This window comes from Hylobates moloch, unplaced genomic scaffold (assembly GCF_009828535.3).
Source record: "Hylobates moloch isolate HMO894 unplaced genomic scaffold, HMol_V3 SCAFFOLD_1, whole genome shotgun sequence".
Taxonomy (NCBI): domain Eukaryota; kingdom Metazoa; phylum Chordata; class Mammalia; order Primates; family Hylobatidae; genus Hylobates; species Hylobates moloch.
Genome location: NW_026652276.1, coordinates 67918084 through 67931425, shown reverse-complemented (window position 1 = coordinate 67931425; position 13342 = coordinate 67918084). Strand labels below are relative to the sequence as shown.

General features: G+C 39.8%; 1 protein-coding gene and 1 non-coding gene across 5 annotated transcripts in view; both read right to left on the bottom strand.

Moving 5' to 3' along the window:
• Window positions 1-3931: 3931 nt before the first annotated feature.
• WIPF1 (WAS/WASL interacting protein family member 1) overlaps window positions 3932-13342 on the bottom strand; it is a 124950-nt gene continuing 115539 nt past the window's right edge. For all 4 annotated transcript variants that reach the window (XM_032755328.2, XM_058440961.1, XM_032755329.2 and 1 more), the window contains 3 exons: window positions 12190-12402; window positions 11408-11521; window positions 3932-6969 (listed from right to left, as the gene is read on the bottom strand). In XM_032755328.2, coding sequence (XP_032611219.1) covers window positions 6914-6969; window positions 11408-11521; window positions 12190-12402 — 383 coding nt within the window. In that variant the 3' untranslated portion in view covers window positions 3932-6913. The remainder of the gene's footprint in view (window positions 6970-11407; window positions 11522-12189; window positions 12403-13342) is intronic.
• On the bottom strand, window positions 10556-10618 carry LOC116809863 (U7 small nuclear RNA). Its single transcript, XR_004370034.1, has one exon. It is a non-coding gene; the product is annotated as a U7 small nuclear RNA (small nuclear RNA).

The window sequence follows — 13342 nt, the reverse complement described above, 5'->3', positions numbered from 1 at the left end:
ATCATAGCTCATTGCAACCTCAAATTCCTGGGCTCAAGTGATCCTCCTGCCTCAGCCTCCTGAGTAGCTAGGAGCATAGGCACATGCCACCATGCCCGGCTAATTTTTAAAATTTATTTGAGACAGGGTCTGGCTATGTTGTCTAGGCTGGTCTTGAATTCCGGGGCTCAAACAATCCTCCCACCTCAGCCTCCCAAAGTCTTGGGAATACAGGTGTGAGCCACTGTGCCTGGCCATGGTAGCGTGTCTTGATGGGATAAAATTACTGTTTTCATTACTGTGTTAGATGTTTTTTCATTTTCCCATGGTGGCCTCCTTTGGGACTGTCCATGCTTTTGCTCCAAGAGTAAATCTCAAAGGAGCAAGCATGAGCAGGAATTTTCCTTGCATGCACACAGGCAGCCAAACAGCCCTATGGCCATGATGAGGTGCATTCCAGAACCAGTGGTAGGATGGGGTTGCGTTGTACCTACTAGCTGAAATTTTTGTTAAATCTAGAATTTAAACTCACACTTGGTTCTGGGACTAGTATTTAAAACTTCCTATTGTATTATGTATATCTTTATATTCCTAGTGCTTAATAAATTATAGTTCCTCAACTACTGTTTGTTGATTTGAATAAGTAAATGTACAAATAAATATCAGGGAGTACAACAGCTCCATTAAATCATGTGGGTTTTTCCAATTATTTGCTGCTATTTGTTTCTGGAACTGATCTGAAATAGATAGTATTTTGATGTGTGACCTTTGACTTACCAAGGCAGACAGAAAACAGGAAAAGGGTGGGAGTCCCTATGACTAAAACATATTTATGTTAAGTCCATGATGGATATTCCAGGTGTTCTGGTAGGCATCTTCCTGGCCAAAACTTAAGCTGAATTTGAGCTCAACGTCTAATAACAGCTGGACTTGTTTTCCAGGGACCTCAAAGGTCAAACGTATTTTCTTAGATAGGTCACATTCTGGGGCTTTTGACTCTAATGCAATGTGGGCAATGCAATGACCACGTTATTTTAGAGACATTTACAGGTCACTCAGGGAGTATGAAGGAGGCAAACACTTTGGCTCTCTTATATCTGTCACTCACAGGAAGCTGGTGGCTTAAAGTTTTTAAGACATTCATTTTGGTTGAGTTCTCCACCAGAAGTTGAGCAAGGCAGAATTGCAAGGGCAGGTCCAGGTTTTGTGATGTCTGAAGCTTTAGACAATATAAGATGTCCTATTTAAGAAAAATCATATAAAATCATAAATAAAAAACGAGATGAAAATGAGCATTTAACTTGAAGCCCCAGCCAGGCACAGTGTCTCACACCTATAATCCTTGCACATTAGGAGGCTGAGGTGGGAGCCTCGCTCGAGGCCAGGAATTTGAGACTAGCCTGGGCAATATGGCGAGACCACCCCTCTTTACAAAAAAAAATTAAAAAATTAGCCAGGCATGGTTGCGCACCTGTAGTCAGTCCCAATGACTCAGGAGGCTGAGGCAGGAGGATTGCTTGAACTCAGGAATCTGAGGCTGCAGTGAGCTATGATCATGCCACTGCACTCCAGCCTGGGTGACAGAATGAGACCCTTTAAAATAAAGATAATAATAAATAGTTAGAAGCCCCCCCACCCCCTTGCAAGTGGGGGATCTCAAAGCTTGAGCTTAATTAGCTTCTTATAAATGCACCTGTGTAATAATGGAAGCAACATTTTAAGACAAAGTTACTTGTGCTATAACGTTGATGAGTGGGACATTTCTAAACATTTACCAGTAAGAGAAACATGTACATGCTAAATGTAACGCCAGACATAGACATTAAATGCCAAGTGTTCAGGCTGCAGGGAAGTGAGACTGGGGGAAGACAAGGAAGAAGGGAACTGGTGACTATTAGGTACCCAGGGAGCCTTCAGTTAGTTGGAATGTTTAGAGAACTCGGAATCCTTGAATTTACCTTCCAAATTAATCAAAACCCAAAAGATATAACTTATTGGTCATCAAAAATCTTTCCAAATACTGTTTTTTTCAAGGTTCCTGTAGGTTTAACAATTTTTAAAAAACGAGTGTAATTTACCATGACATTGAGATTAGAAAAAAAGAAAGCAAATAAATTACTTAAGGGGGTAAGAACCTATAAAATATGTGTCTTCTCCACTAGCAGCAAGCCCTCTATGGCCTGGGTGACTGAAGTTGCCCCCATGCCTGTTTGGAATGGGTGCTGGCCTCCTTACCTGCCACTCAGAGATCACTTGACCACTACGGTCATGGTGGGGATACCAGTTATTAATAGGTCATTTGTGGTGAAGCTGGTAAACAGTAAGGGCTCAATAAAAACTTATTAAATGGATGAATCAAATAAATAATTCCACTTTGAACAAATGAGGCCAGACTTAAAGCAATTTTTATTCCTAAAGACTCTGTAACTGAATTTCGTCAAGACTTCTTTGACTGCGTTTGAGAATTCTGTCATGAATATGGCCTAGGTTTGATGGCAAAACGAGTAAGAAATGAAATGGAGTTAATTTTCTTTGAGTGCCTAACATATGCCAGGTATCTTGCTTGAGTTTTGCATGTTTACTTATTTATTAAAAAAAATTTTTTTTCTTCAATAAACCACCTACAAAGCTTCTGGATGTGTATTATTTAAGCTTTGTAACCATTTTGCAATTGAAGAAGCTAGAACTCAGACTTAAATAACTTGTCTATGGCCTCACAGGGAGCAAGTGGCAGAGCCAGAATCCAATCGCAGGTTTGTGAGTGCACAGCTTTTGCTGCGACGCTGTAACCTCTCATTTGGCCTGTTCTTTCCAGCCAATGTGAAAGACACATAAAACAGTGATAGAGAGAAAGGCAGGAAAGACTATGAAGATGGGACAATATAGTGAGAAGTCACACTGTCCATCATCAGTACATCATTTAGGGCTTTAAATTGCCCATCTGTAAGCCCAGACGGTTGGACTGGATGACCTCTGAGTGGGGTGACCACACGGCCCCATTTTCCAAGGCAACCCAGACTTATACCTGTTTTGCCACTGCAACTATTAGCACCCCTTCCACTCTCAAAAATGTTCCATTGTGGATCATAAATTCTAAGGTCGCCCTATCTGTGAGGTTCTGGCTCTTAATTTCTGTTATTTCATACTGAACCTAATAACACTTCTCTGATGGCTGAAGCACGGTAAAGTTTCATTTTCCAGGCCTGGAGGTACAGGGAGGACGGTAGGTGACCCTTATGTAGAAGTTGCTTTGCGTTTCTGATATGGATATTTTTTCAATCTAGGAGCTAGTGCACCTTTCCTTTAAAAGTACACTAGTAAATCCCCTTCTAGTGGATTTGGCTCCAGTTAATTTGGGATCATTATATAAATATTTGTTTCCTACTTCACACTAATAGTGGCTACTCCTTATTGAGTGCTTACACTAAGGCTAAATGCTGAGTGCATTATCTCATTTAATGCATATATTAATGCTATAAGATAGTTCCTCACCTTATAGATAAGGAAACAGGTTTAGTGAAGTGACTTGCAAGTAAGACACGGAGCCAGGTCTTCCTAAGCTCTTAGCCATTCTTCTATATCGAGATCTGTATGTATACATACAGCAGATAATTAAGAAAGTTATCAGGCTCGTAAGTTCCCATTGGCCTTTCCTGTATTTATCAGTATCCATGCCAGTCTTTGTAATTTCGTCTTCCATTGCTTCAGCCATCCATCTTTACCTCCTAGTAGAAACATCTGCCTCAAGTAAACAGATTTTGACTAAGATGCAGATTCTCGGAAAAAACGAAGATGGGATTAGCAAGTAGGTACAATGAATATTTACTTACTTATACAAACCTTTTTTTGTTTGTCTTTCTTTTCCACAGTTTAAAACAGAAAACAGACACTTATTTTTTGTTTATATTTACATAAACAATACTTAAAAGAAAAACCACCAGTTGACACCATATCATTCTACTTTTCTTTATTGTCTGGCTAACTTACAAAGATGCAGATGTCTAGGGTAGTCTCTACCCTACCATTTACACTATCCTGATGACACAGATAGCAAAATGTGTCTGTTTACCTAGGGCATGGTATGAAAAAAATGTTTTTCTTCCTCTACGGTCCTTGACTAGAAGGAGGGAAAAATTAATTTCATGCCAACATTTTTTTGGAACTTTAAAAATCATCCCATTTCTGCTACTAAAATAACAAAACTGGTATTACAATTTAAAATATAAAGACCTAACAGTTTTTACAAATATGCAAATAATCTGCTACTTAGACATAAAAAAAAAGTTGATTTCTTTTAAATCACAAAGTAAGGCACCATTGGATTAAACATTTCTCCTGGCTTTTACTAAATAAAATGCATAGTGAAATAAATACTGAACACTGAGTTTTAATACTGTAATACATTTCAATATAAAATAAGAGGTGAATGTTAAAATACTGTATTACATGTTGAATACATTTATCTGAAAATTTTATGAAAAAAAACACACATGTAAGCTCTGATTTCAGGGAAGAAAATATTCATTTTTGTAATTTTCCGTAGTTTAAGATTTTACCACAGAACTTATTCAAAGTTTTAGATGCAATTAGGTTGCAAACTTTCAAAGAAAGGGTGTAGGTGTATTAATGAAACATTCACTTAAACACTACATTCTAAAACATCTCTATTCTGGATGAATGGCAACTTTGAGCTATGACCCTGTTTCAAATTTAGAATGGTACCTGCCAAGTTCAGATATGCAAAGGAATTGTCCAATTCTTACTACCCCTTATAAAATTCAGACCCACTTTCTTTGAGTCAGACTTTCCTCCGTCATATTTTCTAGGAAGGGCAAACTCCATCTTTTATGAAATGCGTCATTAGGCTTTATCATAGCGATGTTTTTCACTGTTGAAATCAGATAAAAGAATCCTAAATAAATGATGCTGCCAAATTACCAAACTGCTAGAGATTTAAAAAAATTTTTTTAAAAAAACCAACACTTTGCCAAGCTTGTTATACCTTATTATTTCTTGATTCTCTTTGAGTAAAAAGCCCAAATGACTGTATGGAAAAGAGATGAATGGTAGAGGAGAGAGGAAACACAGGTTCTCTAATGTACTAAATCAGGACTTTGGCAAGGAAGTTATAAAAATATAATATATTCAAATTAGTAACTTCATAATTTATTAGACATCCCATTTATTAGAACTCTTAAGTTCTTTTGCTTTTATATAAATGAAACATTTATTCTATAAATAGAAATGTATTTTTCAGAATTTTCTTTGGGTTGGTTTCTTGTTAGCATCTCCCAGTAATACATGAATAACATACTGAAACCATGATACAATGTTTAGGTAGATATACATATACATATGTGGTCATGTGTTTTTAAAAAACAAGTAATGGTAATTTTAAACAAAACCATATAAAAATATCTAAGTGGAAATCTTTTTTTCCCAACTCTATAGCTAGATTTAAAAGTCCCAGTAAAATTTTGTAAACAAAATCATATAAGAAAAGGCAAGGCTGGCTCTTCCCTATGGTCCTTTAATGGAGCTGTATTTGCATAGATCCTAGACAAATGATGCAAAACAGATTCCCTCCAATTTCCACTAGCAATCTCCCTAATTCGCTCAACCCTTACATAAGCATCAGATTTAGATTTTTAGAGTTTTGTCCACCAACTCAAATCTGTTCCCTTCTTCTTCCATGTTTCTGATTTGATATCTTTTCCTGACTTTCTTCCCCTCCTACCAAGCCTTCCTAGTCTCTCCCAGCCTCAGGAGCTTGCTCAGCCGGAGAGGAACAAAGGCTGCTTCCATTTCACAAGGCAGAAGTCCAACTGACAAGTGAGCGCGTGAGCCAGCTGGTTCTGAGCCCGGAAGTCCCGACAGGCTTTCCATTTCTTTCCAATGGCTTTATTCTACATGACTTTAGTAAACCGTACTCAATCAATTTTTGACCTTGGTACTTTGAAGCAACACTTGTTTACAGATATTAAGGGAAGAGGGAAATTAAGGGAGGAAAATCGAAGGTCAAACTGTGTGTCAAACAAGGTGCTGGGTCCTAATTTTATTTTTAGTTGCCTCTTGAATCGCTCAAGCCCATCTTGCCTTTTTTGTTTTTTAAACAAGAGGTTTCTGCACTAGCTTCCATCTTCCAGACTCGTGCTGTCTAATCCAGTAGCCACCAGCCACATGTGGCTACTGAGCACTTAAAAATGTGACTAGTCTGAATGGAGATGTGCAGTAAGTGTAAAATACACTCTGGATTTTGAAGATTCGGTACCAAAAAATAATATAAAATATCTCATTAAAATTTTATGTTGATTACAGGTTGAAATATTTTGGATGCATATTAACTTCACTTGTTTAAAATATACTAGAAATGTAAAAATTGTATATGGGGCTCACGTTATATTTCTGTTGGACAGCTCTGTCCTAGAGCCGAGCTTGGACTGCCAAAGATTGGACATCCTGTGACTGCAAAAGTTTCCTGTGAGCCCTTACTCAGCAGCTTGCTTAGGTGGTCTGTGGTTCATAGAAACAGACGGGAGGCCAAGCATGCGAAAAAGGAACGGGAGAAAACAGCTCTCAGGGACTTTAATAATTACAGTCTGTAGCAAATAAGCAGTGAATGTTTGAATTTGGTTGGTGGAAAGCTGGGATGCAATTCATCTCTGCCTGTTATCACAAAAGCCTATCGACCCCAGCAGCCAGCACAGGCAGGCTGCAGCTGAAGCAAGCAATAGCCTGGAGAATACACACAATATGAAAAGCTAGGCGCATTTCTCACCGATTCCCACCCACACACGCATATACCCACTCCCCCTCCCACCTTTCCTCTTGCCCATACATGGGGCACAAGGGAAGAAGCGGGGAGGAGGGTATGCAGTTCTTAGATAGCAACAGAAGCAGCTCTTGAGCTTGGGTAGAGAAGAGCAGGCAAAGATCACCTCGGGATGGGAGGGAGTGGTGGGGCACCCCTTTCTCTTCGGTTGGATCCACCTTGGTGAAAAAACAGACAAAATATAATTTTGGTTAGAAAGCTGATGTTCTCATCGTGGAAACTCGGGGATGGTTGCATGAGTACCCACTACCTCATCCCTATGACCAGGGCTGTCAGCTAACTGGCGTATGTTGTGGATGAGAAGTGAGAGGTGAAAACAAGCAAGTAATGTTCTGAATAAACATCATGGTGGATGGATCCATCACTGGCTCCCAAGTACTTGCAAAAAGTTAAAAAAAATCATTTTCTTCTTATCACAGTGTGTGCTTATTATAGATTTAGAAAATATGGATGAGTAAAAACAAAGAATTCACCCATTCCTCCAGCACCCAGAGATAACCAATTATGTGTATATTTTTTACTTAGAAACAGTTCCCCGTTTTCTTCCAGAAATAAGATCATATAGTCAGTTTGGACATCTTTCAAAGGCATTACTCTTTGCAAAGATTATTAATGACAGTCTGCATTCCAAAATATGAGTACACTACAGTCTACCTAGTCAATTCCCTTTTGTTGGGCATTTAGGTATCTTCTAATTAAAAATTAGAAAGTTTTTCTGACAGTAGCCATCCTAATGGGTGTAAAGTTGTATCTCACTATAGTTTATTTGCAGTTTCCTAAAAATTAGTGATGTTGAACACCTTTTCAAGTACTCTGTCAATGTGTTCTTTTAAAAGTTATTCATGGCCCAGTTGCGGTGGCTCACGCCTGTAACTCCAGCACTTTGGGAGCTTGAGGAGGGAGGATGGCTTGAGCTCAGGAGTTCAAGACCAGTCTGGGCAACGTAGCAAAACCCCGTCTCCACAAAAATTAGCCGGGCATGTTGGTGCGCGCCTGTCCCATAGTCCCAGCTACCGGGGAGGCTGTGGTGGGAGGATCACCTGAACCTGGGAGGTCGAGGCTGCAATGAGCCAAGATTGCACCACTGCACTCCAGCCTGGGTGACAGAGTGAGACCGTCTCCAAAACAAAAACAAAAACCAAGCTATTCATGGGCTATCAGTCCACTGTAACTAGGCTTAAAACCCATTCACATAAAAAAAAATTCATTTACTACACAAACATTTGTTGAGGATTTAACAAGTGTTCGGCATGAGGTCAGGTGCTCAGAAGCTGTGAACAGGTCTACCCGGGGCGTGTGTCAATCAGGTAGGTCTGCTCTAACCACTGCTCTGAGACTCAGTGGGCTGGAACTGGCAGATTCCTCAGTAGGCATCTTGATAGGGACCCTACTGGTCCACTTAGGGATTTCTGAGAAAGAACCAAATTTTTGAGCAAGGAAAGGAGTTAGGAGAAAACACTGAAAGAGGCACCTCTTCCTCTCACCATCCCAACCAAATATTTTCTTGGGCAGGCATCCGAGAAAAGACTCATCTAGATGTAAACCAGACACCTATCATGGAGCCTTGACCATCAACTGACCCACCACAAGTGGTTAGTAGAATGAGGGCTGGCCTTGTCCAAAGCTGTAATTAGAGGGCACTCCAAGTGCATTCAGTACTGCTCAGGGCTGTCTGGGTGCGCTCTCAGGCTGTGGGCTGGGAGGCTGAGGCCACTGCAGAGCAGAGGAAAACTTGGTACTCGACAGTGCCTTATTTATTTTTGTTAGATGATCCATTATCATTATAAAATATTAAACATGCCTAATGCTGGAAATATTTAAGGCAAATCTACAAAAAAATTTTGGTAGACAATGGAAATTAATTCATCAATTTAAAAACTACTTTTAGGCTAGGCGTGGTAGCTCATGCCTATAATCCAGTGCTTTGGGAGGTTAAGGCAGGGGACTACTCGAGGCCAGAAGCTCAAGACCAGCCTGGGCGACATGGAGATATCCTGTCTCTATAAGAAAATTTTTAAAAAGAAATACTTGAAAGTGCCCTTTATGTTTCAGGCTCTGTGCCCCTCAAGGAAGATGCAATAGTGAGCAGGACACAGTTCTAGTCCTTACATTGCCTACTCGAGTCTTAAAGGAGGATGGGAGAAGATATATGCTTAGCTATTACATTAAAGATCTAGAGGGTACAGGGAAGATAGTCTGTTACCAATTTAAAAATACAAATATATTTAGAATAAGAAGCAAATAATAAGTCAGGAAAAATATTTGGAGTCTATATGAACAACTCCTTAAAGTCAATTCGTTTATTGGTGCCCAAGAAGGAAGAAGGGCTGTACTCTTATCAAACAGAAGCCCTTCTTCTGGTGAACACACACACACACACACACACAGCATTCAAAGATATCTGTCCCATGTGAAAGCTTACTTTTCACCAAAACTTTTTTTTTTTTTTTTGAGATGGAGTTTCGCTCTTGTTGCCCAGGCTGGAGTGCAATGGCATGACTTCTGCTCACCTCAACCTCCACCTCCTGAGTTCAAGCAATTCTCCTGCCTCAGCCTCCTGAGTAGCTGGAATTACAGGCGTGTGTCACTGTGCCTGGCTAATTTTGTGTTTTTAGTAGAGACAGGTTTTCTCCATGTTGGTCAGGCTGGTCTTGAACTCCCGACCTCAGGTGATCCGCCCACCTCAGCCTCCCAAAGTGCTGGGATTACAGGTGTGAGCCACCACGCCCGGCCTTCACTAAAAATTTCAATCATCAACTCTTGCATAATAATTTTATTATAGCTATACTTCTTCATTAGGTATTGTCTATGAATGCAGTCTTCCACATAAACAAATTTTTCCAGGAATTAAAGTTTTCCTTTTAAGCAGTAGTATTCTGTTTTCTTCTAGCATTTGTCCATGGAAATTTTCCTGTATTTTCTAGCTCTTTAAATTTTTCTACAGAGGCACAAAGCACAGTTTGACTCAATTAATTTAATCCCATTTAACCCAATAGAAATTTAACCCAACAGAAACATCTGGTGTTGTCCTGCCCTGTAACACACAGCACAGCCATGTTCCTGTCTCCTCCTCTGACCTGGGACTGCCATCTGTCACTTCTCTCCCATGTCAGTGATTGTGCTTCTCACCAGTCTTAACTTTAGCTGTTATTAATCTCCTATAAGGTTTGCAACCAACCAACCAAAAATTACTTTAAACTGTGTTAGGAAAGCATCAGTAGGCTTTGAGTACATGTAAGATGCTCTGCTAGGGAGTGAGGCCATGGCTAGGGGTGTTGTGACATATTTGACTTGTTTGCTTAAGTTTTCTCTATTTCTGGCTTGGGAATTTGGCTCTGAGGCTAAGGCTGCCATGAACATCAGCCTCATGGGTGACATATGCATATTTCATGCTAATTCTTTCTTCGTTGTATACATTTATTGCTTTTTTTTTTTTTTTAGACGAAATCTCGCTCTGTCACCCAGGCTGGAGTGCAATGGCGCAATCTCAGCTCACTGCAACCTCTGCCTCCTGGGTTCAAGTGATTCTCTTGCCTCAGCCTCCTGAGTAGCTGGGATTACAGGTGCATACCACCATGCCCAGCTAATTTTTGTATTTTTAGTAGAGACGGGGTTTCACCATGTTGGTCAGGCTGGTCTCGAACTCCTGACCTTGTGATCCGCCCGCCTCAGCCTCCCAAAGTGCTGGGATTACAGGCGTGAGGCACCGTGCCCGGCTATTGTGTTTTTTTAAAAGTAAATTTAAGAGGCTTTCCAGCAAAACCCTGGAAAGCCTGCTAGACAAATTCTCAAAGAGCTGTAACACTTCCTATATGTTTGCTGTTACAAAATTCCAGTTTGTCTATTTTTCCCTTCTTGTTGATATTCTTCTTCAATGGAGGAAAAGCAATTTAGTTTTTTATGGTAGCATTACCTACATTAGCAGAACAACACAAATAATTTAAATGTCCATGGTAATGGTAAATTACTATATGCTGAAATAAAAACCATGTGATAACATGGGCACTATTTACTAAGCAATGTTTTGTAAACCCCACCAAAAATCTGTAGGTTGTCATTATAACTACATAAAAAATCAGAATTATATGGATAAAAAATTGGATGAGAATCTGGTAAAATGAAAATATCTATTATGGGGAGAGATTATGGATATTTTTACATTTTCATGTAATGCTCTGTAAAGCTATGATTATAATACATTTAAAAGATCAAGGCAGTTACAGGGAGTTTTTTGTTATAATTAGACATTATGCCAATTTCAAAACTAGAAGGAATAGAAGATGGCTCTACTTGTGCTGTCTCAGGAAGATGAAAACAGAGGAAGATTGTCCAAAGAAGCAAAATAATAAAATTTAATACTAGCAAACCACAGTATATTGAACTTGTAATGACACATTAAAATAACTGTTTCTCATATGCATTCTGGGCATCTGCAATTTCCTCACTGCCTGTGGAAGGGGAATTCACTAGAATGTGGATGGCTCCAAAGGGTTCTCTACCCCACTCCAGGCAAGAGGCCTGGACTTTCTATATAGCCCGAGTGTCACTCAGGCTATTCAAGCATGAATCTTCAAAAACCTTGGCAGAAATACTCACTCCGGCTTTCGTTTCTTGCCAATTTGCTGGGATAACTTTTGGTCGTTTGTACATATGGCTCTGGAGGTGGCAAATCGGAAATCGGATGGAAGTGGAATCTGCTTTCCCACTCATCTGGGAAGAGAAACAAGCAGTATCTTCAGTGACAGACAATGTGCTATAAAGACTTACATAACGAAAGGCACAGAATGAAACAGAGAGAGAACCACAGACATCAGTGCTAGTTTTTATGCCTAGAAGTTTACCGAAAAGCTGGAAGTGCTACAAAGGTCACGCATTAGTACACTGACATATATACAGGCCTGCAAATCAAAGCAAAGTGGTTTTAGTGAGAGTGATTAGGATCCAGCCAGTCTCTCTTAGAAGCTGGGGGCTAAGGTATGGGACACCTTTTTCCCCATTGATAACAATGGCAGAGATAGGCAACTTAGTATCTGCAGGGCATCGGGCCTCTTACCTACAGTGAACTGTCTAGAAATGTACATAATAAGAAGCTATAAAAAGATTCTTTTCAGAATCCTGGAATCTCTGGAAAGTTAACTGAGACCCAAAGAAAGAACAGATCAGGGAAAAATCATCTGCCTTTTTGGGAAGTGGGGAAGGGGGATTACTATTTTTAATTTGAAATCATGGTGGGCCTTAGAATGGTTAGATAGATCAGTGCAATGGAGTGTGATAATGATGGAACAAGAAATTAAACGCAAACAAGCAAACCACATATACAAACAGATTTACCATTTGGTTGCTGCCCTATAGCCCAGGGAGCTGGAACCACACCTCACCTTCACATGGAGAGTCTTGGAAGCCATTTCTAATAGATGCTGATGGTGGAGGTGGGGGAGGTGCCCCAGCACTGGGCCTGTCAGGAGGAAGGGGAGGTCTGGGTCCACTCCTGGGACTGTCTACTCCACTCCTGGACGGCAACTGAGGGGTGGCAGGCAGGGCCCGAGATGTGCTGCCGTTTCTGCTTACTGGAGGAGGTGGTGGGAGGGGGCCTGGAGCAAAAAAAGACACTTAGTGCAGAACCTTACATCCACATTCCATTACTGTGGTCACCATTAGTGTACAGCTGATGGGGACCTGCTAGACACATGCCCTTTAATTAGGGTGGAGATTTTCTAGGATATTTGGCTGAGAAATCAGTAAACACACAGAAACACAAAAAATGCACATGTGTACACATGTATATGCAAAACAAGTGCATACTGATAGCTAAATGGGTGTTTTGGCTTTGAATTAGCTCCGAGATTGGAGATGGCACAGTGAAATTGAAAACAGGTGAAAATCTGCTTATACTGACAACCATATAATTAAAAAAAATTTTACAATACTTTAAAGAGCTATTGAACTAATTACTGTGACATGATGAAAGAATTTTTTTAAAAAGATAAGATAGTTATGAAATTATTTTAGGTCTTCAGAAGAAAGAAGTTCTTTAAATGCACAGTTTTGTTGTTAATTACAGAAGCATGTTTCTGTGATGCATATGATCTGTTTCCAGGCAGAAGTGGCATCAGGAAACCAAATACCAGTCATCCTGAGAGCAGTAGGAGTTTCTTCTTGGTTCTTCCTCTTTGGGGAGGCACATGAACACAGGGAGTGACAAACAGCTAATCAACATCCATGGCTATAAATGCTAATGTGAATCTTGAGCCTGAGCAAGCTGGTACCCTATGGAACTTGGTTTCCTAGCTGTAAAAGAGTGCCAGATGGTCACCTGTCTCACAGCACTGCTGCCAGTAAAAACTAGTGAAAATGCAAATTAAAAATACTATGTAAGTACTTGAAACCTTTTTTTTAAAAAATGTAGCAGTATGGTATAACCATAAGTTTTTAAGTTTCTAAAGAAAAATTCAAGATAATTTTTTTTTATAATACAAAAGAAAACCATCTTGCTTTTCCTATCCTCCAAATGCAGCGGCTATTTGAGTAGTA